The sequence below is a fragment of the Schistocerca gregaria genome, chromosome 11, assembly GCF_023897955.1.
Source record: "Schistocerca gregaria isolate iqSchGreg1 chromosome 11, iqSchGreg1.2, whole genome shotgun sequence".
Lineage (NCBI taxonomy): Eukaryota > Metazoa > Arthropoda > Insecta > Orthoptera > Acrididae > Schistocerca > Schistocerca gregaria.
The window spans coordinates 53,255,400-53,281,981 of record NC_064930.1 but is presented as its reverse complement, the minus strand read 5'-3'; the positions used below and the strand labels follow the sequence as shown (position 1 = coordinate 53,281,981).

The window sequence follows — 26,582 nt, the reverse complement described above, 5'->3', positions numbered from 1 at the left end:
GGTTGACGTCTCCTCTTCCTCCTGTCAGCCCTCAGACACAAGCACCTTTATCAGCTTCTGCCAAGGTGAAGACCCTGAAGTCAGATGCACGGGCCTTCAAGAAGGAACCGTCTCGTGCAGACCTCCTACGTACCTCGAACACTCAGCCATCGACCAATACTTCCATAAAACGACCTCCCAAGAAGGCTCATAGGAAGCACAGTTCTCCTTCCCCGCCACGGCGCATTTCTTCTCTTGGGCCACCCAGCGGTTGCCACCCCAGGCCGTCATCCGTTTCGCCTGGCCGCACCGCTGGTAGCCGAACATCTGGCCGTTCACCAGCGGAGCAAGCTCCCCCTCCCGGCCATCTTAACAAGATGGCCGATGAACCTATAGAACAAATGGACGATGACTGTCCGCCTGCTGCTAGCTGCGGCAGTGCTCGCTCGAAGCCAGGCCCTCAGCGGCCTTCGAGATGACCCCTTCTTGCATCTTCTTCTTCTCACGATGGCACTTATTCACTGGAATATTCGCAGCATTCGCTCCAACCGAGAGGACTTGAAATTGCTGCTCCGCTTGCACCGCCCGCTCGTCGTAGCCCTCCAGGAAACGAAGCTACGCCCATGCGATCACATTGCCTTGGCACACTACACCTCTGTGAGTTTTGACCTACCCCCTGTGGCAGGTATTCCGACTCATGGAGGGGTTATGTTGCGGTCAGGGATGATATCTACTATGATCCCATCACATTGCACACTGGCCTGCAGGCAGTTGCCGTCTGCATTACTCTCCCCGCTTTTACATTTTACATTTGTACCGTTTACACTCCATCGTCATCTGCCGTTACCAGGGCAGACATGATGCAAATTATTGCCCAGCTCCCTGCACCATTTTTGTTAACTGGAGACTTCAATGCTCACCATCCTCTTTGGGGCTCTCCAGCATCCTGTCCGAGGGGCTCCCTGTTAGCAGACATTTTCAACCAGCTCAATCTTGTCTGCTTCAATACTGGCGCCCCTACTTTTCTTTCAGACACATCTCACACCTATTCCCATCTAGACCTCTCTGTATTTACTACCCTACTTGCTCACCGGTTTGAGTGGTATGCACTTTCTGATACATATTCGAGTGACCACTTCCCATGTGTTATCCATCTCCTGCATCATACCCCCTCTCCGTGCTCAACTAGTTGGAACATCTCTAAAGCAGACTGTGGGCTCTTCTCTTCCAGAGTGACCTTTCATGATCAAACCTTCACAAGCTGCGATATTCAGGGCGCATACCTTACGGAAGTCATCCTCACTGCTGCTGAATATTCCATCCCTCACACTACTTCTTCTCCACGTCGCGTACCGGCCCCCTGGTGGACCGCAGCATGTAGAGACGCTTTACATGCGCATTGTCGTCGTATTATTACAGAAAGCAAGAAAGCCAGCTGGGCTGCTTTCACAAGCACCTTCAACAGTTTTACTCCTTCTTCTGTTGTCTGGGGTAGCCTGCGCCGGCTATCTGGCACTAAGATCCACTCACCAGTTTCTGGCTTGACGGTTATGAATGACGTCCCTGAGGATGTATCCAACACCTTCGGCCGCTTTTTCGCAGAGGTTTAGAGTTCCGCTCATTACCACCCTGCCTTCCTCCCCCGAAAACAGGCAGAGTAGGCTAGGCCATATAACTTCCACTCCTCGAATCGTTAAAGTTACAATGCCCCATTCACCATGAGGGAACTCGAAAATGCACTTGCCCGGTCACGGTCCTCCACTCCAGGGCCTGATTCTATTCATATTCAGATGCTGAAGAACCTTTCTCCTGCGGGTAAAGGTTTCCTTCTTCGTACTTACAATCGCATCTGGATTGAGGGACATATTCCCGCATCCTGGCGCGAGTCTATTGGTGTACCTATTCCTAAGCCGGGGAAGGACAAGCACTTGCCTTCCAGTTATCGACCCATCTCGCTTACCAGCTGTGTCTGTAAGGTGATGGAGCGAATGGTTAACTCTCGTTTGGTTTGGCTGCTCGAATCTCGATGCCTACTTACCAATGTACAATGTGGATTTCGTAGGCGCCGCTCTGCTGTTGACCATCTGGTTACCTTGTCGACCTTAATTATGAATAACTTTTTGCGGAAGCGCCCGGCGCGGCTGTGTTCTTTGATATGGAGAAGGCTTACGACACCTGTTGGCATTCTCCGCACCATGCATACATGGGGCCTTCGCGGTCGCCTCCCTCTTTTTATTCGTTCCTTTTTAATGGATCGACAGTTCAGGGTACGTGTGGGTTCTGTCCTGTCAGACACCTTTCGCCAGGAGAATGGGGTGCCACAGGGCTCAGTTTTGAGTGTCGCTCTCTTCGCCATAGCGATCAATCCAATAATGCATTGCCTCCCAGCTGATGTATCAGGCTCCGTTTTCGTGGACGATTTTACCATCTATTGCAGCGCGCAGCGTACATGTTTCTTGGAGCGCTGTCTTCAGCGTTCTCTTGACCGTCTTTGCTCCTGGAGTGTCGCCAATGGCTTCCGTTTTTCTGCCGAGAAGATGGTCTGTATTAACTTCTGGCACTACAAAGACTTTCTCCCACCGTCCTTACGACTCGGTCCCATTTCTCTCCTATTCGTGGAGACAACAAAATTTTTAGGTCTTACATTTGACAGGAAACTTATCTGGTCTCCACATGCACAGCCGTCCATCTTACACCGCCTCAACTCCATACAACATCGGTGTTTATGTCCTGCGATCGGAGCATTTTATACTAGTCCCATCGAGAGTCTTCATGCTGAAGCCAGTGAATTGCCACTCACCTACCTGCGCGATATACTGCTTTGTCGTTATGCCTGTCGGCTACTGTCAATGCCTGACCACCCATTGTATCGTTCCTTTTTTGACGACTCTCTCGACTGTCAATACGGGTTGTATGTCTCTGCCCTCCTACCCCCTGGAGTTCGCTTTCGTCGCCTCCTTCAGCACCTTGATTTTTCACTCCCTGCAACCTTTAGAGTGGGCGAGAGCCACACACCACCTTGACCTCAGCTCGCTCCCAATGGAGGTTACCCCCAGTTCAGTATACCACTCCCATTTTGTCGAACTTCGTTCGAAGCTCATTAATATGACCTTCATTTATACAGATGGCTCCAAGACCAATGACAGGGTCGGGTGTTCTTTTATTGTCGAGGCACAAAGTTTCCAATACCGGCTACATGGTCATTGTTCGGTCTTCACAGCTGAGCTCTTTGCCCTCTACCAGTCTGTTCTTTACGTCTGCCGCCACCGACATTCTGCTTATGTCATCTGCTCCGATTCTCTGAGCACCATCCAGAGCCTCAGTGATCCATATCCGGTTCACCCTTTCGTGCACCAGACCCAACGCTCTCATAAGCTGGTGGACGACGGGTCTCCAGTTAGCTTTATGTGGGTTCCTGGCCATGTCGGTATCCCTGGGAACGAAGCTGCAGATGCCGCGGCTAAGGCTGCGGTCCTCCAGCCTCGGACGGCTTCTTGTTGTGTCCCTTCATCAGATTGTAGCAGGGTCATTTCTCGGCGCATTTTATCGCTGTGGCATGCCGATTGGGCTGCACTTATGGACAAAAAGCTTCGGGCCTTGAAACCTCTTCCCGCGGCTTGGACGTCCTCCTCGGCGGGAGGAGGTCGTTTTGGCCCGGCTACGAATTGGACACTGCCGGTTCAGCTATCGCCATCTGCTGACGGCTGCGCCGGCGCCGTTCTATCCATGTGGGCAATTGCTGACGGTCCGCCACATTTTAACATCCTGTCCGGATTTTACTACACTGTGTCTTGATCTTGGCCTGCCATGTACTATGGATGCCATTTTAGTGGATGACCCAGGAGCTGCTGCTCGCGTTCTTCGTTTTATCAACTTGACACACCTGTCTAAGGACGTTTGATTATGCTGTTGTTTTTTACTCCTATGTCTGTTAATACGTCTTTCATAGTGTTGTCCCTTTCAGTTGCTGTTTTAACTTTGTGCCTTGCGGTGCATTCCTAACTTAGTCAGGGCGCTAATGACCATTGTAGTTGTGCGGCCTAAAACCACAAACACAATAGCAAACAACAACAACACACACTCCCTGACCAGAGAAATTCTCCGACACAACCGGGAATCAATCCTGGTCCCCTTTGCATGGCATTCCACTGCACTGACCACTCGGCTATAGAGGCGGACACTTGTCTAATGTGTTCAGTAGAAGTCACTTTTGAGATTCTTCTTCATTATTTTACAGTTTTGCTCTAATTAACAATCGTGTAACATGATCATGTAACTAATGAGGAGGTATTGAATAGGATTGGGGAGAAGAGAAGTTTGTGGCACAACTTGACTAGAAGAAGGGATCGATTGGTAGGACATGTCCTGAGGCATCAAGGGATCACAAATTTAGTATTGGAGGGCAGCGTGGAGGGTAAAAATCGTAGAGGGAGACCAAGAGATTAATACACTAAGCAGATTCAGGAGGACGTAGGTTGCAGTAGGTACTGGGAGATGAAGAAGCTTACACAGGATAGAGTAGCATGGAAAGCTGCATCAAACCAGTCTCAGCACTGAAGACCACAATAATAACAACAACAACAATTAACAATCATAGGCAATGAGCACAAAATGGCAGTATCACTTTGAGTTCACTGGCACTCTACCGAATGTGAACTCTGTCCGGTGTGGTAACAGTCCATTCTTGATGAATTATATAGGGCCGTGTTGCTCAGATCTCTGATCGTTTGAAATGAAACATAAACAAAGTAATCATTTTATAGGGATGTTCATATTATTTCTGGTATAGATTTTTTAAAATGTGTTTTGTAAACAAAATTTATCATTTGTTACTGAGGTGATAAAAAATTCTGCCACATAATTGAGACATGTTCTGGCACACAGTTTTATGTGCCATATAGTTTCTAAAACACCATATACACTGTTGCGAAATTAACATTTCATTCTGGATGTACAAGCATTGTTGTCACGTGTTTGTTTTGTGATCTTCATTCCGAAGACTGCTTCGACGCAGCTCTCTGTGCTATCTTATCCTCTGCGAGTTCTTCGTTTCCGAATAACTACTACAGCTTGGACCTGATCACTGGACCTGATTACTGTACTCTAGCCTCAGTCTCCCTCTACAATGTACACCACCCTACAGTACTAAATTGGCGATACCTTGATATCTCAGTGTGTCTCCTATAAATCACCATCTTTTCAGGTTGTCCAGTTCTAAATTTATTTTTTTCCCAGTTTAGTACCCGGTCATTAGTTATTTGATTTACCCACCTAATCTTCAGCACTGTTGCATAACACACATTTCAAAAGCTTCTATTCTCTTCTTGTCTGAACTGATATCGTCCACGTTTCACTTCTGGACGAGGCTATGCTGCATGCATGTACCTTCAGAAAGGACGTCCTTTCATATAGTTTATATTTGACGTCAGTAAATTTCTCTTTTTCATAAATGCTGCTCTTACTATTGCTTTATTTGACATCCTCTCTATTATGACCAGAGTCAATTATTTTGCCGCCCAAATGAAAAATCTCTCCTGCTGCTTTTAGTGTCTCATTTCTTAATCTAATTCTCCGAGAATTTCTTTATTTAATTTTATTACAGTCCATTACATTGTTTTACTGTAAGTTCTTGTTTCTTCTTCCTGAACTTCAAATCTCTTTTCAACAAACATACACACAAAATTCAAGCTTTCGCAACCAATGGTTGCTTCATCAGGAAAGAGGGAAGGAGAGGGAAAGATGAAAGGATGTGGGTTTTAAGGGAGAAGGTAAGGAGGAGTCATTCCAATCCAGGGAGTGGAAAGACTTATCTTAGGGGGAAAAAAGGGCAGGTATACACTCGCGCGCGCGCGCACACACACACACACACACACACACACACACACACACACACACACACACACACAACCAGACATATGTAAAGACTTCCTAAGTAACAAAGATTCTGTAACTTACCAAACGAAAGCGTTGGTACGTTGGTGTGTGCGTGTGCATGCGCGCGCGAGTGTATACACCCCCCCCCCCCTCCCGCCCCACCAAGGTAAGTCTTTCCGCTCCCGGGATTGGAATGACTCCTTACCCTCTCCCTTAAAACCCACATCCTTTCATCTTTCCCCCTCCTTCCCTCGTTCCTGATGAAGCAAACGTGGGTTGCGAAAGCTTGAAATTTGTGTGTGTGTTTGTGTTTGTTATCGTCTCTATCAACATACCAACACTTTCGTTTGGTAAGTTACAGAATCTTTGTTTTTAGATATATTTTTTAGATTATTTTTTAAATATATTTTTTCCATGTGGAATATATATTCTTTGTAGGTCTTCTATTGTCAGGTTGGTTAGCAGCTGTTCACCACAGATTTCTATTTCGGCCTTCCTCTTGAGAGTGGTATAGGTGATGCAGCTGATATCCTCCACAATCTGATTGATGCATTCTAGACCCGGTCTGCCTTTTATATTTTTCCCTCCTACTGCCCCCTCGATGATACTTTTAATGGTACCACCGTGTCTCAGTCGAAGGCCGACCTGTGTGTCCCTTCTGGGTTCGATTACTGTCAGGAGACTAGGCCTCTCTCCCTCCAGTCTGTCAAGCACCTCTTCATTTGATATCTTGTTCACACAGGAAATCTCGAACATTCTGCAGTATCATCACATTTCGAAGGCTGTAATTTTATGTTTTTCTGCTTCTAGGAGTGTCCGTGTTTCACTTCAGTACAGGAGGACACTTCAAATAATCGTCTCTGTGAGGTTTTTTCTGAGATGTTTGTCTGTGCTACTGTACATGAAGAGATATCTTCTCTTGTTAAAAGCAGCTTTCACCTGGTGGATTCACTTGCACTAGCCTTCCTTGACCTTCCACCTGATGTAATTATACTTCCTAAGTAGGCAAAGAATTCAACGGTCTCTAGTTGCTCATTGTTGAGTGAGTGTTGGGCAACAGTGTGTTTTGTTTTACCTTTATTAATTTTCATATTATAAGAATAGCGGACGATGGTTTCCATCTGGGCCAGCATCACTTCTGACTGTCCTGGATGTTCACTTAACACTGCGGCATCATCAGCAAACATCAGCACATCTATTTTCTTAACATGAACTTTAATTCCTCCTGTAGCTCCTAGTTTCTCCCTAACTTTATCTGTTACCCTCTGAATATATCCCTTGAACAAAGGAGTGTGTGAGCAGCCCTTGCTTAATAGTAACTACTTCTTGGTATTCTCCACACTTTATCACAGTCACCTCTTCTCTTTGAAATTTCTACATTAATCTTCTATCCTTATAGTTTATGCCAGTCTCAAAAAGCTGTCACCAATCTACCCTATCAAATACTTTTTATGAGTTGATGAAGGCAATGTATTTCTCTTAACCTTGCTTTAGTATTTCTTCAAGAATTAATCATAAGCCGAGTATTGCTTTTCATGTGCTTCCACCTCTTCTGTAGCTAAGCTGGTCATCTGTGATCATTCCATCTATCCTGCCTTTTATCTGCCTTAGAATTATAGAGGTCAAAATCTTTGAGTCATGTGTTACCAAGCTCAGGGCCCTATCTTCACATCTGTCTACAGATGCTTTCTTTGGTATCGGTGCTTTGTTACATTCCTGCAAGGCTGTTGGGAGCTCCCCAGTTTCATATATAACGTGTATGAGGTGGAACATTTCTCCGTGTAACTGTTCTCCAGAACCCTCCGTGACTTCTGCCGGTATACCACTGACTTCAGTGGCTTTCCAACATTTTAGCTGTTAGACTGCCAGGTCGAACTAATTGTATAAGACATAGTATCCCTCTCCTTCCAGATCAATTTCCTCAGTGTTCTCCAGTTCCAGACCTTCATTATTTCTCTAAATCTACAAATGCTATAAATGTGGGATTATAATATGTACAGAAAGTTGTGGTTGAGAATTACAGTTTATTTAGGAATAAATGAGATAACTCATTGAAAGTCAGAAATGCTGCATCATTGACAAGTACACAAAATAAAGGTACAGAGCTTGGCTTGCTTCCGGAATGCACTTCCTTTTTCCAGTTTGTAGGAAAAAAACACACACACACACACACACACACACACACACACACACACACACACACACACACGCCTTCTCTCTCACTCACACATCCACATGCCTGTCTCCCTATTATATTGTGCTCAGTTGACTGCCAGCTCTTTCCCGGTCCATTGTGAGTGTACTGTGGTGAGGTAGGGGTGTGGAATGGGGAGGGGTGAGGGATGTAGAGAGGTGGGAGGCAGGAGGCAGGGAAGGGTTTAGGGGGAAGCATCTAATGGCTCGTGAGAAAGTGGGGAGCCACCTGTGGGCTAGGTAGAGAAGGTGATGGCAGGTGGCAGATTTCACGTGAATCCATAGACTAGGGCATGAGATGACAGCACACAATTAGTCAATATGGAGACAAAAATTGGGCGGGACTACTGGGATAGGGGATGGTGTGCGTGCATGTCCAAACTCCCCATCCCCTTGCGCGCACGCACTCGCTCTCACTCACTCACTCACACACACACACACACACACACACACACACACACACACACACACACACACACACAATTGGGTGCAGGTGAGGGGGGCCAGCGAGTTCACTTAGGTTTAGGTCAGGAAGTTACAGGAACGAAGGATGTGCTGTAAGAATAGCTTCCAGCTGCGCAGCTCAGAAAAGCTGGTGGTGGTGGTGGGGATTGTGAAGCAGGCATTGAAATCCCTCATGTTGTGCTTTGTTGCATGTTGTGCCACTGGGTGGTCCACCTTGTTTCTGGCAACCGTTTGGCGGTGGCCATTCATTATAGTTGACAGCTGTTTGGTTGTCATACCAGTGTAAAACGCTGTGCAGTGGTTGCAGAAGAACTGGTGTATAACACGGCTGCTCTCACAGTCGGCCCAGCCTTTGATGGGGCAGAATAAGCCTGTGACGGTACTGGAGTTGGTGGCGCTGGGTGGGTGGATTGGGCAGGTCTCGGATTCGGTCTTGCAGAGGAGTACGATCCCAGTGGCAATGGGGTGAGAGTGTGAGTGGTACTAGGATGTTGCGGAGGTTGGGTGGGCAGTGGAACACCACTTTGGGAGGGGTCGGAAGTATCTTGCGTAGGATCTCTCTCATTTTAGGGCGCGATAATAGATAATCCACAGAAGGCAGAGGTCCCGAGGTAGTGTCGGTCCGGCACACAGTGTTAATCTGCCAGGAAGTTTCATATCGGTGCACATTCTCTTGCAGAGTGAAAATTTCTTTCCAGTTTGAGGTAGTGTCCCGATATGATACACCGTATGTATCCTTTATCAAAGTGTTCATCCTGACCTCCTGTGTACTTCTGTGGTACATTGTAAACAATGACAGTGTATTTAATAATAATAAAGAAAATAAATAACTGTCCATCAAATATGTTGTATCTCAGAAACTGTTTGAAAAGGGGGGGGGGGGGGGGCACTTGTTTGTTTGAAGTCTTTTGCTACAAATAATCATTGCTGCCATATATCTGAATATTGACCATTCCTCCTGGGACACCATGCAGACTCCTTCCAAGATTCAGCTTTCCATTCTTTGGCTAGTACTGTCTTGCCACCTGAACTCTTATTATTTGTGTTCTGGATGTAGAAATATAATTGTCACAAGCGCAGTGAAACGTTAAAATACAAATATTTACCTCTGACAGCAGAGGGTCGAGTAATTTGTAACGTCGTGTGTTCGGTTGCAGACAAGTTGGAGGACGTGCCGAAGGTGCAACCGCTCTTCATCACAGTGGACCCGGAGCGAGACACGCCCACCGTTGTGGGCAAATACTGTGCCGAGTTCTCGCCGCGCATCATTGGGTTGACCGGCTCGCCGGAGCAGGTGCAGCGCGCCTGCAAGGCGTACCGCGTCTACTCTAGCGCCGGCCCTCGTGACGTCGAAGACGACTACATTGTGAGTGTTGGCGTCTGCCCGACTCTGCTGCCTCCTATCCCTGTGCCCGTTCACAGTTATTGTAGTGATCTTCAGTCCCGAGAACGGTTCGACACGTTTTCCACACTAAGCTATCCTGTTCTAGGAGAAAAAGTTTTAATTTTCCTCCTACAATGACAGATTTATATACTTCACATAGAATCTTTCTGTAATTTTTCTCTGAACAGTACGATTGAGTCACTGTTTACAATTCTGTGATACTGGCCATTTCAGTAAAATTATAGAAATATCAAAGTTGCACGTAAGTCCTACTGTAACACTGTAATGTTAGTACACTTGCCATATTTCTTCTTCAAGTGTCGAAGTGCGAGATACTGTTTGCGTATAACAATACAGTTCTGCGTGCAGCAAAAACCTACTGCACGCAGCAACGAATTATTGTATGCAAATAGTATCTTGCACTTAGCCACTCGTACGAGCAATGTGGCCACCGTACAAACATTGTGGTGTTACAGTAGGACTTGCGTGGATGGCTTGACAGTGGACTAAGATCTAAAACAGCTCACCATTTAAATAAAAACAAACTACTGCGCACTTTGACTATTTTGTAATTTCATTGAATCCTGTTAAGTTCTGCCTACTGTAATCGAGAATGCTGGAAGTGGGAAATACTTTTTGTCTGTGATCTGCAGTCAGTATATTTTACTGTTAACGTTTCACCATTGTAGTCAGATAAATCCTTCCATTACGAGCCAAGAATTTTCTGAAAAGAGAAGTTTTTCTAGAATCAAATATGAATTTAAGTTAACATACATAGTAGGTATTCCTGACCCACGTTGAGTCTCACCATTATCTAAGATAAGTGAGCAGGAGACCTGTATTTGAATGTTGGTGCTGGTACAAATTTTGATTTGTTGCTTTGTCCTGCATCATTATCTTTGATAAGTTTCAGTGTTAGGATGCCTTTAGTGAAGGTATTTTTGTAGGGTGTAGCCTTGTACAGTTGCGAAACGTGTGCAACAAACAGTTCAGACAAGAGTGAATAGAAGCTTTGAGATGAGGTGTTCAATATAAAATAGATATGTCAAATAACTAATGAGGTGGTACCGAATGACATTCGGGAGGGGGGAGAAATTTGTGGCATAACTTAACTAAAATGAGGATCAGTTGATAGGACACATTCTGAAGCATCAAGGAATCTTCAGTTTGGTGACGGAATGAAGTGTGTCAGAGTCATCGAAGGAGACTGACGCTCAGCTGCAGGAATGCCCAGAAAGTAGTGTGTCGCATATTTCTTTTTTATTTATTGCTCAGATACGTTCGACAAATTAAAATTCTTCAAAGTGTGGCCCTTCTGCTTCATTACATTTTTTACCAGTGCATTTTTTGTACATCATAAGCTTTCCGGAACTCCTCATTCAGGATGCTCTTCAGGGAAATGGTCAAAGCAGCACCCCTTTTCAGCAGAGGAAACAAAAAGGTCCACCGGGGCCAGGCTGGGATTGTGGTGCAGCTGTGCCACTGTTGTCACTATACTGATACAGGCAGATAAGCTGTGACAACGGGGGTGGTGTGAGCCATCGTGTTGTTGCGGTGCGGCTTTCACAATGCGTGGAACTCCTTTTTGGACGTGGGTGACCTGCCCAGGGCATACAAACTTGTGCTGCACTAACCGCATTACATAAAGAAAGTGACTAGCACAGACTTCATAAGGGAGCCTCCTGGTGTGGGGATGACTTTATGTGCCATTCTGCACTCTGCCTCTCTGGCTGCAGATCTGAGAGACCTGTCACTCGTCCCCAGTGATCACGTCATCTAGGAAACTGGGATCACCTACACAGAGTTGCTAGAGTCCTCCACACACTCGGTGTCGCTTTTGCACATCGGTCGAAATTCTGGACACGAGTTTCGCACGGATCTTTGGCACGGCCGAGTCTTCTGATGCGCCGATATGGTATCGTGAGCGAGCGTTTTTGGAAGTTTGGTAATTTTGACATCGAGTGAACGCTCGTTTGATAGTGTGAATTCAGTAACTGGCACACAGGAATCGCACGGTCGTCCGTTAACGATGTTGACGGGCGTCCGGCAAGGGCCACATTGGCGACCTCCTCCTGACGTTCTCTAAATGTCCTGTGTCACCTGTTTGACTGAGATTGGAAAGGCAATTGCCCCGGAAGGCTTCCTGAAGAACTCCAGAAGTTTGTGGCAGTGTCTCGTGGAGCTTCACGCAAAACTTTATCGTGTAGCATTACGCTCAAGTTTTCTCCGTCATACGTTTGAGGCGATCACTACGTAGAGGAACACGGAAGAAGCCGTTATAACTGTCCGAGAACGATTTGTGGCCTACTGCTGGAAAGCTGATGGACATCCCACCCCCCACCTCCCGACCCTCCCCATCTGTTCCAACTACTCTGCATTGCAAAATGTGGAACACATTACTTTCTGATCACACCCTCTACAGTAAGCACATTCAGTCGGATGATGTAAGTTGCAGTTTTTAGGAGCCGGTGAGTTTATGCTGTGCACGATAATAGTGACATTGAGTAGTAAATTGGGACTCCGGGGGGGGGGGGGGGGGGGGGGGTGTACGACAGGATAGGAAAGGGGGATGCTGGGAAGAGGTTTTTGTACAGGGGTTTAGTAGATATTGAATCCAGGACTCAAAGGATGTGTTGTTAGAGTAACTCCCATATAGGTAGATCAGAAAAGCTGATGCTGGGGTGGGCATACAGGTGGCAGACGTTGTGAAAGCAGCCACCAAAAACTAACGTGTGCTCGGCTCGGCATTGCAGTCTGCCACAGGGTGGTGGACTCCGCTCTCGGCCTCAGTTTGGCAGTGAGCATTCGTTCAAATAGACAGTAGGCCGCTGGTTGTGCCCAAGTAAAGTGCTGTGCAAAAACTGCAGCAGAGCTGGTATATGAAGTCACTGCTTTCACAGGTGGCTTTGTCTCTGCTGATGGGAATGGGTGGGTGAAATGGGAAGATTTTGCACCTGTGTCTTCCACATTCATGTGCTTCTTGTGGCAGCGGATTGGGAGTGGGAGTGGCATAAATTTGGAACCGGATGTTGTGTGGGTTGGGTGGATGATGGAATACCACATTGTGGAGGGTTATAAGAATTGTGGATGGTATGTTTCTCATTTCTGGGCACGACGATGGATAGTTGTAACCCTGACGAAGGACACAGTCCGGGGCCTTAATGGGTGTCGGTTGGGGCACTTCTTTGCAGCTAATTCTTAGGGGTAGTGGGGGCCTTAGGCAAATGTGGAGGTATGGTGCAAGAAATCTGTTGTTCAGACTAGGATTGGTGGTAATGCCTGTCTGTGACAGCCTTTGTGAGACCAGCGAATTCTCGTCACTGCAGATATGCCATCCACAGATAGCCAGGCTTAAATGAGAACGATTTTTTTGGTGTGGAAGGGATGACAGCTGTCAAATTGCAGATACCGTCATGCTTAGTGGTCTAGCTGTGGACAGAGGTATGGATGGAGTCATCAGAGAAGTAGAGGGCAACATCTAGAAATGTGACGCATTGAGCTGAAGAGGACCAGGTGAAGCAGATGGGGAAGGAGGTGTTGAGGCTGTGGAGGAGGAATTGAGGATAGGGTGTTTTCGACCTGGATCCAGATCGTTAGGATGTTATCAGGGAACCTTTTGGTGTTTTGGCAGGCTGGAAGGTGGTGTCCCTAGATGGCTCACGAACACTTTCGCATAGCAGGGTACCGTTCAGGTGCCTAGGGCACTGCAAGAGATCTGTTTATGTTTCTTGCCCTGAAAGGAGATTTAGTTACATGTGAGGATTAGATGTATAAGGAATGAGGTAGTGAGTTTGGAGTCTTCAAGATGTCAGGAGAGGTAGTGGTCTACTGCAAGGCCTTGCACAGCTTACGTCTCAATATAGGAAGGTGGCATCGACAGCGACAAGTAAGGATGCGAGTGGTAACGGGGAGTGTATCGTCTAGACTCGGTGAATTTGAAAGGGTAGGCCACAAGCGAGTGGTCGGATACGTTGCTTCACGAGAGTAGAGATATATCAGTGATAGCACAGTAGCTACACTGGGGCATTGGGGATTGTTAGGTTTACAAATTTTGAGGCGAGGCAGGAGATGGATAGGTGGAAGAGATTCTGGGATGTGATTGGGGATTTTGGTGGACTTCTGGCCCGGGATCACTCCGTAGGGCTCTTAGGTGGAAGGATCAGACAGTTGGCAGGTGCCCTCAGTCGGGTCGTCACTGCGATTCGTCTCGACGGTAGCGGAGACTCGGTGTGTGGGAAGGACGAAGGGCTGTCCTGAGGTGAAAGTTCTTTGTTCTGTTTAGAGGTTTGTGTTCTTTGTGAGGGGCCTAGGGATTGCTCCAGTTTCATCACAGGCCATTTTCATTTCATCAGTGGCACAGCCACACGTGAAAGCAGCCACATCGTATACTGGCTCTGCTACAGTCTCCTCACACCATTTTACATGGGCACAACTGCCGATTAACTGTCAGCCCGAGCGAGTGGCCGTCTCGAAGCTGTGGCAGAGAGTGAAGTCGACGGCCTAGTGGTGGAACACGATCGATTGCCGTGGCCACTTCGGAACGCATGCCCTCTGTATCCCGTTCCACAGTTCCGCCTGTCCTGAACTACGAGGAATGGAGCTGTCGTTGCAGCGTACCCTTTACTCCCACGGTCCTAGCCTCGGCGTTTGCTGTCACCCGTAACCAGACATCTCCTGCTCCTCTGTCCTGTCACCCCCTCCCAGTCCACTCCCCACATTGCCGCCAACGTGCGGCTCCGGTGCTCGTGTGTGGCATTCCTAATCTGTGCAACTGCTGCCTCTCCCTCCCAGACACCGGCTGCCTCTCTGACCCTCCTTGCCTCTGTCCACCTCTTTCTCCCACTACCCACTCCACCGCATCCGAATCGATCCGCCACCCCAGTACAGTAGCTCAAAAAAGCATTCGTCCAAAAGGTAGCAAAATTTTCATTCTTTTTGTCCACCTGTCGACAACTTCAGTCTTGTACTGTTCGTCGAACTCTTACTTTCACTCTGCTACATTATGAAACTCGTTAAAACTGTTTGTAGTTGCTTTACGAGGCTTAAGATACGTTCTGCCGGTGGCCTGTAAACTGTCATTACCACGAGATCGTGTGTTTTCCGGTCCTTTGTTGCGCACTGCACTCGGAGAGGCAGTTAGACTCATTTATTAAACTAAAAGCCTTGGGACTTTCTAATTTGAATCTGAAGCCACTACATTTTTCTTACACTGGTTGTAGAGGTGTATAATATTAGCATGCATTCATCAGAATTAATTTCTTAGATTTCAGTGAGCTTCATGTGATATGGTGTACATTATGAGTCTGGTGAAATTCCATCTACACATTCATTCCCCTATAAGGATATTAGAAGTTCATCGTTTCTTTTATTAATTAGATTTCTGTAGCGAGTGAGTGTTCTTTAAGATCCGTGACTTTGTCCCAGCGCGCACATTTACTACCTTCATCGTAACATTGCAAACGCCATTAACAAAAAGGAGGAATTTCTACTATCTGTACAGAATAATGAAAAGAAAAGATGGAGTACATGTTGATGGGTTGTACTTATCGGAACAATAAATAGAAACCACATTGCTGACTCCACTGTCATTTCCAAATTTCATTCTACACTGATGAAGTCTGTGGGGTTCGTGCAAAAAGTTCTCGGCCTCATCCGTAGGTCACAGCATTGCATGCACGGCTTATATCCCTCCAGAGTACGGTATGACTTTCGAGAAGGTTTTGTGTGAAATTGCGAGACAGTCCATCCGGTACCCTGTAATTCGAGGCCCAATAGCTGCCAAAATTTGTTCGAGCTTCGTAAATGTTTCTGGTGACTGTTCTCAGATTTACACTGTGACAAAACGTGCTGCCCCATTTTAAATGAGGCCGTGACAGTGTCAGAGGTTATTCACACGGAGAACATTCAAAATATGCTGCTATACGATCGACTGTAGTAAAAGCGTGTGATAATAGTCGTGAACACGAGGAATGTGAAATTGCCGAGATTGTAGAGATTTCAAAAATAACGCCGTCAGCTTTGTGTCTAAATTTATCATTTATTTAACTGCGAGTGGTTTCTTTGGTGCACTCCACCATCATCGGGCCTCTCTGTGGCAAGTGGTGGAGCAGTTGTTTGGTGGGCTGCACCAGGTGCACCACACGCTAGCAGGCCTGTGCATGTAGATGTTGCCAGTCCTCTTATGCTGTCAATTACCTCTGACTGTATGATCGACATTTGCCACAGGGGACTTTGATGACAGTGGGGTGGACCACCAAACCACTCGCATTAAGTAAATGGTAAAGAAACACACAGCTGACTGCGGTTTTTATTGGTTCACATATACTTAGCAGCTGCTGTGCCACTATCTGTTTGAAGATGGAGGAACGAAAATTTAAAAGAAAGTGCCAACTACATTGTGTACGAAGAATTTCACACTGAAAAGCTTTTTTCAGACAGGTGCCATTTCTCAGTGGATTATAAAAAAATGTGTGATGTGACTGCTCGTGCTAAACAGCAATTTCACATTTGAGTTCTGTTCCGGCACTAATTATCAGTTCTACATCTACATCAACATCCATACTCCGCAAGCCACCTGACGGTGTGTGGCGGAGGGTACCCTGAGTACCTCTATCGGTTCTCCCTTCTATTCCAGTCTCGTATTGTTCGTGGAAAGAAGGATTGTCAGTATGCTTCTGTGTGGGCTCTAATCTCTCTGATTTTATCCTCACGGTCTCTTTGTGAGGTATACGTAGGAGGGAGCAATATACTGCTCGACTCTTCGGCGAAGGTATGTTCTCGAAACTTTAACAAAAGCCCGTACCGAGCTACTGAGCGTCTCTCCTGCAGAGCCTTCCACTGGAGTTTATCTATCATCTCCGTAACGCTTTCGCGATTACTAAATGATCCTGTAACAAAGCGCGCTGCTCTCCGGTGGATCTTCTCCATCTCTTCTATCAACCCTATCTGGTACGGATCCCACACTGCTGAGCAGTATTCAAGCAGTGGGCGAACAAGCTTACTGTAACCTAGTTCCTATGTTTTCGGTTTGCATTTCCTTAGGATTGTTCCACTGAATCTCAGTCTGGCATCTGCTTTACTGACGATCAACTTTATATGATCATTCCATTTTAAATCACTCCTAATGCGTACTCCCAGATAATTTATGGAATTAACTGCTTCCAGTTGCTGACCTGCTATTTTGTAGCTAAATGATAAAGGGATCTATCGTTCTATGTCACCAAATATTTGTCGAATCGCACAGCTAGTGTATCTTAATATTTTGTACTGTTAAACACTCTCTGATCAAAAGTATCCTTGCATCTATTAGTGGACGTTAAACATTCGACTGCTTTGGATGTGTATACACGTACTGCTGTGCCAATCCCCAGTTGCTGTGAACACGTATACATGTGCCACTTGGGTTTTCCTAGTGCTGTGGACGTCTGTATGAGTTCTGAGCCACCAAACTCTCACTGCTGCAGATGAGTTGCTTCTGTATCTAAAAGTTTTGAGTATTTATTGTACAATATATGTACAACACTGCATGCTATCATTTGCAAAAAAAAAAAAAAAAAAAAACCTTGTTTCAATATCTTGAATTATTTACAAGGTATGACAATTGTTATAACAATGTGGTTCACGATTCACAGGGATGTCGCATGTGTCGTGTAACTATCCGTCAGATATACAGGCTGTGGAAAAAAAATCATTTCGTTTGGCATGTCTACATTTCTGAAACTAATAAACATATACAATTAATTTTTTTATTCGATGAATGGGTGTTCAGTGTGCCTCCCTTGAGATGCACGGCATATGTCAACCTGGTATTCAAATTGTTCCAATGATGCAGCAAACCTGTTTTGAGTTACAGCTTCCACAGCTGCTGTTATGCGATGTCTCAGTTCCTTCATTGTTGTTGGTAATGGAGGCACATAAACAGAGTCTTTTTATAAACCCCCCACAAGAAATAATCACATAGAGTGACCTTGGAGGCCAGTAATGTAGGGCTGACTCATTTGGTCTAATGCGACTGATCAATCGTTCAGAGGATTACTGATTTAAAAATTCCCGCACTTTCAGATGCCAGTGTGGCAGTGGCCCATCCTATTGGTAAACAAAGAAGTGCAAATCAGTCTCCAATTGTAGGGAAAGAAAGTCCTCAAGCATATTAAGACATATGCTTGCTGTGACAATGTTCTTGCAAAGAAAACTGGACCACACACCTTTTCCCATGAAACTGCACAAAACACATTAAACTTTGGGGAGTTCCTCTCATGTTGTACAACTTCATGTGGTTGTTCCCTACTCCATATTCTCACATCATGATGGTTCACCTTTCCATTTCTGCGGAATCTTGTCTCATCCCTAAACAGTAAGTGTGGAAAAAACTGTCATCTTCCATCTTGTCAAGAACAAAATTACAGAACTCCACAATTTGTTGTTTCTCATCTTCACCAAGAGCTTGCAATAGCTAACTGTGCACGGTTTCATTTGTAAACGTCGGCGCCACACACACACCAGACAAGCATCGGAGGCATGTTGAGCTGTCAAACTGCACAGGTCTTTATGAAACTACGGTAGACACATTCGACATCTGTGGCAGACACTCGGGGACAGCCCGCTGATTTGCCTTTATTCAAACAACCTGGTTCTCAGAACTGTTCATGCCATTGTCTAACACTCTGTGCTGTAGGATGATACACACTGTGCCTTGTACAAAAGTCATGCTGAACAGTTATTACAGACCTGCACTGCCAAAACTTTGAACACAAAATGCTCTCTTTTGTCCCGACACCATTTTTAGTAGAACTGAAGTGGGTGCACACTGCTGCTTATCTCAAAAAAGATTATTTTTTTTTATATCGGATGATTCTTTTTGATGCACCCTGTAAATTTCTTAATCAATTATCATATAATACATAAACTATATTGTCATTTATAAAATGCTTATTTTACACAACATTAGCTCAACAGAAACATTGAAATAGACATCCATTTTTCCACAGACACATGTAACAACATACAACAGACAAAACTTAGATTGTGTGTAGAAATATGTTTCACAAATACAGTTCAAACTGCATCCAGCCATCCTGATTTAGGTTTTCCATGATCGCTCCAGGCAAATTCCGGGATGGTTCCTTTGAAAGGGCAGAGCCGACTTCCTTCCCCATCCTTCCCTAATCCGATGAGACCAATGACAACAGCCCCCCACCACACACACACACACACACACACACACACACACACACACACACACACACACACACAAAATCTAGTATCGAATGCCTCACTCTTGGGGTGTGTATCAAGTAATGAACTGAAGGAATTTGGCCTGGCACATAAAAAATGCTACAGAATTCTTCCCCTTCCTAGCTCGTACTTAATGAGAATCCCTCACGTCGACAACAGTCCAACATTCATCTACATCTACATGACTACTCTGCAATTCACATTTAAGTGCTTGGCAGAGGGTTCATCGAACCACAATCATACTATCTCTACTATTCCACTCCCGAACAGCGAGCGGGAGAAACGAACACCTAAATCTTTCCGCTCGAGCTCTGATTTCTCTTATTTTATTTTGATGATCATTCCTACCTATGTAGGTTGGGCTCAACAAAATATTTTCGCATTCGGAAGAGAAAGTTGGTGACTGAAATTTCGTAAAAAGGTCTCGCCGCGACGAAAAACGTCTATGCTGTAATGACTTCCATCCCAACTCGTGTATCATATCTGCCACACTCTCTCCCCTATAACGCGATAATACAAAACGAGCTGCCCTTTTTTGCACCCTTTCGATGTCCTCCGTCAATCCCACCTGGTAAGGATCCCACACCGCGCAGCAATATTCTAACAGAGGACGAACGAGTGTAGTGTAAGCTGTCTCTTTAGTGGACTTGTTGCATCTTCTAAGTGTCCTGCCAATGAAACGCAACCTCTGGCTCGCCTTCCTGACAATATTATCTATGTGGTCCTTCCAACTGAAGTTGTTCGTAATTTTAACACCCAGGTACTTATTTGAATTGACAGCCTTGAGAATTGTACTATTTATCGAGTAATCGAATTCCAACGGATTTCTTTTGGAACTCGTGTGGATCACCTCACACTTTTCGTTATTTAGCGTCAACTGCCACCTGCCACACCATACAGCAATCTTTTCTAAATCGCTTTGTAACTGATACTGGTCTTCGGATGACCTTACTAGACAGTAAATAACAGCATCATCTGAGAACATTACTGAGAAAAGATTGCAGCTGATTGATGTTTACAAGAAGGGTAACATAATTACATGCCAACATCTCTAATGTCAGCCTGTGTAGACCCCAGGGCATAGCCCAATCTCGAATCTTCAGGGAACAGAAGTTTCTCCAAAAGAATCTTTGCAGCACAGATTAAGAAAGAGCATTTGTGTTAAAGACGTTTTACTTTTTTCACACAGGATTTTTCCACAGGCTCTTAAACGTAAACTTGTGCAATCACTCATTGTATTAAACCTCCACTATTGTGACATAATCGGACACGGAATGAATAGTGAGAACATGAGACAACTAGGACCAGCCACAAATTCTTGTGTGTAGTACACCTGCAGCATCTGTATATATGACTGTGTCAGTGCTTCGTACATTCAGTTAGGTCGGTTGCAACCGGACAAGTCAAGAGACTACCAGACGATATGTTTCCACCGACAGTTCCTCATTGCACGAGCCTCCCAATGCCTTGCATTAGACATTAAGTACATGTCATCTCGTCGTAACTGCAAGAAGAGATCTGACCTATCTAGTGTCCTTTAGTCGAGTCTGCGTAAGGAGATCACTGACACCTCAAAGCACTGTTGCCAGCTCACAGTTGTCAAATACTATCAGCTGCAGGGGAAAACATTAGCTGTTTACAGAGCTGTGACAATACAGAAGCATTGCCGTAGAGAACTTTACAAAATTGTGTTACACGATAGGTTGAGGTAGGCGATTGAAGCTACTGTGCTGCAGTTGTTAGGGATTAACTTAGCTGTGCCCGTTTGTAAAACAGAAACATTCACAGACTATTCTTCTTTTGCTCCTGTCTCTGTAACAAGCTGCCCTTCTCTCTGTGCACACTTCAAGGTATCGGAATGCTTATCGAAGATTTTGACACGTTCAGTTTTGCTGAATACACAGCTGTGAAAGAGAGAGTTTTGTGGTGGATCCCACACAATTTGACCAAAGCTAATAAATAGGAGGGAGAAAATCCTAAAATCTGTATACGATTTTGCAATGGGATACGAAACTCGAACGTATTTATACGATTGGAAAACTAAGCTGAAGTGGCCTTTTTCGATATTCCTTAACGACCTGTGTAGTAACCTGCACACTGCTACACCTCCGCCGCCACTACCGCAGTGTGCGTCACACGTGTCGAGTAGCACGCCATCTGGTCGCTCCGGGCCCCTCGCCTCGGATGCCTGCAGCTGATAGCCGGCAGCCCCTGCTGGGCAAATGCTCTTTGTTACCGGCAGTCCTACATCAGTAAACTGTATAAAACAACATATGTTTATGTTGTCATACTGTGACCTAATAAACAGTGGATTTCTTATAACTCTGTCTTTTATTGTTTCCAGCATCAGAACAAATTGCAACTGAGAAAAGTGTTATGTTCGCGAGGCACTTGTGAGAAAATAATTTAATGCTGGATGGTGTACAATAATTTTTAAAGGATTGAAGAGCAGTTACTGCAGAATTTGTTTGTGTTGCATCCACCTGATACATGATACCATTGTAAATGTGGCAGGAAACAGTAACTTAACATCTTTGACACAGGGCCAACTTCAGTTGACTAGAAATTTGCAACGCACCATAAGAACATGTAATGATAGTTTTTTAAAGGAATTACTACACTACTCGACCTTTGTTTGAAGATGTGGTATGGCAGTGCTGTTAAAAGTTCATTTACATTTTTCAGGACGAACACAGGTATAGTTCCGAAGTCAGTGAATGATAACTTAATTAACTAGTCGAATGTCCGATCGGGCTGTCCCAGCAGTGACAGTAACCGAGTCTCGATATGCTCACACTGTGACATCGGGCGGGTACTCGGCGGATGCCGCATCACCCTCTCAGTGTCTATGGCTGTGTACAATCTATTCAGCACTTTGGCACAAGTCATTGAAGACCGCGCAAAAAACAACTGAAAACGTTACCCCAGTCTTCGTCACAACAATGCCAGCAGTCGGATAGTGTGTCAAACAACTCACAATTTGATGCAGAGAAATGTGGAATTAATGTGTCATTGCCCGTGTGCACCTAAGTTATTGTCCGACAACTGCCTTTTGTTCCCGTACAGCAATTTTCATCGTTCTGAGAGGCAGTAGAATCCTTCCAAAAGCACATTTTTGACGTACCGACATCAGAGTGGAAAAATGTTCTCAAAATTGGTCAAATGCAACAAATTTCTAAATTATCTGTCGTGAAGCCATCATACAGCTGTATCGTTAATCTGTAGCGAGAATGTTACACACCAGTTGTTAAAAAAGTGTGAATTATTTGCCACAACATGTTCTCGGGTTACATTATCCAATTATGAAGTTCTGTTAAATGAGGAAATGCAAATCATTGCATCTCCATCCTACACACACTTAAGAACGTGTAAATCTATATATATTGTCCTGTAGTATTACAGACCTTAAGAGGTACTGTGCCATTACACACTATCAGAAGTAAAAAGCAGCAGCAAGGATATATTTTCAAAAAAATAAAGCTCTTCGTTCAACATCTCATGTTGACGCATAACACTCACACAGAGCTCAGTTATTAACTAAATGTATCTGCCCTTACCTACAAAAGATTGTACTGTCAGGTTACATATATATCACTGTGTGCAACGATGCTAATGACTGCAACAAAATCATTAAATGTTTACATGTCAAGTCCTAAAAACAAATATTGCACCTTATTTGCAGTGTTAACCTTATGCAGAATAACCGACAGTAAACATTAAAACTCAACTTAGGATTTGTTAGGATTCGACATGCAAACATTAAAGATTTTGCTGTAGGAGGTAGTTTCACTCGGGCAGCCGTGGCGATCGGATCACTACTGCCGAGCATGCCCCTCGCAAGAGCATGAGCAGTCTGGTTGTTCGGTAGAGTCCACACGTTTAACATAACTGTCGTACTGCTGTTTTAACAGTGCTGTGAAAATTGTCATGTCAGTTGTGTGTCATACAGTGGATGAGAGCCTAAACAGATGCAGGAATCGGCGGCGGCCTCAGTCACCAAATCTGCAGAGTGACGTTACAATGAGATGACTGATGGTTGACCGTGATATGATCGATGAAATTTTGAAGACGAGCTGGACGAGGTAGGTAGGACTGTAAATTCGATGAAAATGATGTAGTGTGCTAGATTCGTGTACAACCACACTGTGGAAGGAAGGCTGCAGCCAACGAATGACCACCGTGACATTGGAAAGAACGACAGTGACTTGTGAACTCCAGCCCCCCTTCCCTCCACACTCTGCCCCCCCCCCCCCCCCCCCCCCCCCTGTATGTTCAGTACAACAGAGAAGGCTGGATTGAGCAACCTGAAGCAATTGAGAATGTCGCTTCGTTCGACATCAGTTTGAAGTGCCTCGACAATACGCTGCTGCAGCAATGTAGTGTTCATAGTATCGGAAGAGATGGTGTCACATTAGAGCCCACACAATCGGAAACGGTCACCGGCGTCTCTTCTCTGTGTCGATCGTAGCTCAGCTGACAGTCATTTTGGCAGTCGACACTGGTTTCAAGTTATCAAAGAGGGAATGATAGAAAACATGTTTTCGTCTATTTTATTTGGCTACTGGCACACGTTCAAAGAGAAACTGTGTAATTTTACTGTGGTTTCTGGAACACATTTGAAGAAAAATTGAGGAATTTTAGTATAGTATCCTCACAGTCGAAGAAAAATGGCTCAATTTTATTACGAGATTTACAGTGCAGTGTAAGACACTAGCACATCATAACTGGCTCCCACTGAGGAAGGTTCAATAGTTCAATACGGATTGATTTATGCAGTTGTCAATATGTGTAGAATTGCAATTTAACGATTTGTTGTTCATTGTTTTATGGAATTTGATGACGGGGATAGTGCAGTGCCGAAACATGTTGTGGTAAATCACACATTCAACAACTGGTGCATAACATTTTCAGTACTGAAAGGTCTATAAATTTAAATGTGAACATTTTGCAATACTGTTAAAACAACATGTGTCAAAAACAATTTTTATTTGAAAGTTCTTGTAAAACTTTGCTTTATAATGTAAACTTCCATTCCTTCATTTCGTGTATGATTTACACGTTTTCTGTGGTACTGTTCCAGGTGGATCACACCATAATCACGTACCTGGTGAACCCGGACGGGGAGTTTGTCGACTATTACGGCCAGACGCGAACTGTCGAAGAGGTCGCGAACAGCATCCAGTTCAACATGGTGAAATACAATGAGGTGCATAAGAAGTCGTGGTTCTAGTTCGCAGCGCCGGCGAAGTGCCGGTGACGCGCGGGACTGCTGCGGGGCGCCGGGGCGTAACCGTTTCGAGGGACAGTCGCCGAACTGACCGGGGAGTGCCTCGTCGGTATCAGTCGGTGGCGCAACAACAGGACAGTCTGTGTTCTCATTCTAAGCCTGCCAGATCTTCCAGAATTTGCTTGCACTCGGGACAGGCTCCTTTCTAGTATCGCAGTCAGAGGCAGAAGCAGGCTGTGAATAGGAAGAAGGGTGAATTGATCACCGCAAGTAATATTTCAGTGGCAAAATATTTCTGGTAACACGCAGGCATTAGATTTACAGCAGAAACCTCAGGCGAGTAGTGGATGAGAGAGAAATGTATCGGTTGTGCTTTTGGTATGCACTCTTCGACAAACAGGATGTGGTTGCACATTGTTCTTCTACATAACTTTCTAGGAAGTAACTGCAGGCGAAGTAATTACTGTTTCTAATATTTTATTTTGTAGAGGAGGTATAGTGTAGGAGACTATTGTACGTTTCACATTGTTCCTTGAGAAAAAGGTGACTGTGTACCACACATTACATTTTCCTCATCATCAAACTCCGTACGGTAAACACGTGTCTTTTGTATTGGCCCTGCTCGTAAAGACTGCTGCGATTTTTTTCCATCGTTCCAGTATTTAACAACAACAGAGTTCGTAGGCCAGTACCCACACAATACCTACTTAAAGGAGTAAATGCGCTGTTCAAAAACACTGAAAAAAAGTTGGCTTTGGAATATTCTGAGCACTAATAAATATAAAAGTATAAAATATTTCGGACATTCGAAAGATAGCTGCGTTTTGCTCGGTGTGTAGTGTTCTAGTATTGTAACAGCAGTGTCATCAGTCCGATTCCCACTAGTCGACTTTATTTTTATTTATTTTCTTTACCTTTGGCTGTGGTGGTCTAGTGGGTAGAGCACTAGACTCTGGCTCTAGGGGTCCTGTATTGGTGCAGGGATTTTTCTTCATTCTTGTTTCTCCAGGAAGGCCTCAGGTCCACTCACTCTGCTGCCCAAATAAGTACTAGGGTGCACCCCTGTGGGTAAAGAATGAGCCGGCCTGGGGGCTCCACACACCTCCCCGTGCATAAGTAGGAAGGCTGTAATGCACCTGCATTCTGGCTAATAGTTTGGTCATTGACTTTACATTTACCTTTACTTTCATGTGAATGGTATATTTATTATGAAATTGGAATATGAATTAACAAACATTGGATAAAATGTAACAATATTATGAGAACGAAAATAGCTACTCACCATACAACACTGCTGCTGAGTCACAGATAGGCACAACAAAAAGACTCTCACAAATAAAGCTTTCAGCCATTAAGGCCTTCATCAACACACACACACACACACACACACACACACACACACACACACACACACACACACACACGTGTCTGCAGGCTCAAGCAACTGAAATCACACTCAGTTGCCTGGGCCTGCAGTTGTTTTTTGAGATGTTTTTGTGTGTGTGTGTGTGTGTGTGTGTGTGTGTTGGTGGTGATGAAGGCCTTAATGGCTGAAAGCTTTATTTGTGAAAGTCTTTTTGTTGTGCCTATCTGCGACTCAGCATTCAAACATTGGATCATAATTTTTTAATAAAAAAAACCTGCTATTTTTATTTAATAATTGTATAAAAATGCAAGTGCTCACAATACATCAAAAATTTTCTTTACATAAATGCAAAATGTAGTATTGTTAAATGAAATACGGGGTGGTTCTTATTAATGTTTAAAAACCTCAGAACTGATGTAGGTGATGCTGAGGCAATTAATTTAATATAAGAAACACGGAGTCAGAAATGTCGAGAAAAAACCAAAACTTTGATGACAAATGTCGAATGTGTGATATCGTCACGTGACTCGTCTCGCTGCACGTGCAACAGTTGAGCCTGTCAGTCCGCCGCACCTGATCGCCATGACCCGAATCAAGTATTCACTTTGGTGTGGTGCCGTGACTGTGGGCACAGCTATAGTGCACGGAGCTCGAGGGTTGAGTCGGTTTTTTTTTTTTTTTTTTTCATTGCAGAAGACATTTAAGTATTTCCATTGAGGTATTAATTTATTTATTGGTCTCACAGACTCTCCTGGTTTATTGCAAAGTTCAGCACAGCAAAGACCTACCATATAATGCCACAAGTAAATTAGTATAAGCTACCAAATTGCATTAGTACCACTAAATGACCTATATTTTCT

At 44.7% G+C, this 26,582-nt stretch overlaps 1 protein-coding gene across 1 annotated transcript in view; it reads left to right on the top strand.

Annotated features, from left to right (window-relative positions):
* Positions 1 to 25,103, top strand: part of LOC126295280 (protein SCO1 homolog, mitochondrial) — a 54,235-nt gene extending 29,132 nt beyond the window's left edge. The window contains exons 4-5 of the mRNA XM_049987709.1: positions 9,669 to 9,877; positions 24,210 to 25,103. Coding sequence (XP_049843666.1) covers positions 9,669 to 9,877; positions 24,210 to 24,359 — 359 coding nt within the window. The 3' untranslated portion in view covers positions 24,360 to 25,103. The remainder of the gene's footprint in view (positions 1 to 9,668; positions 9,878 to 24,209) is intronic.
* Positions 25,104 to 26,582: the final 1,479 nt, after the last annotated feature.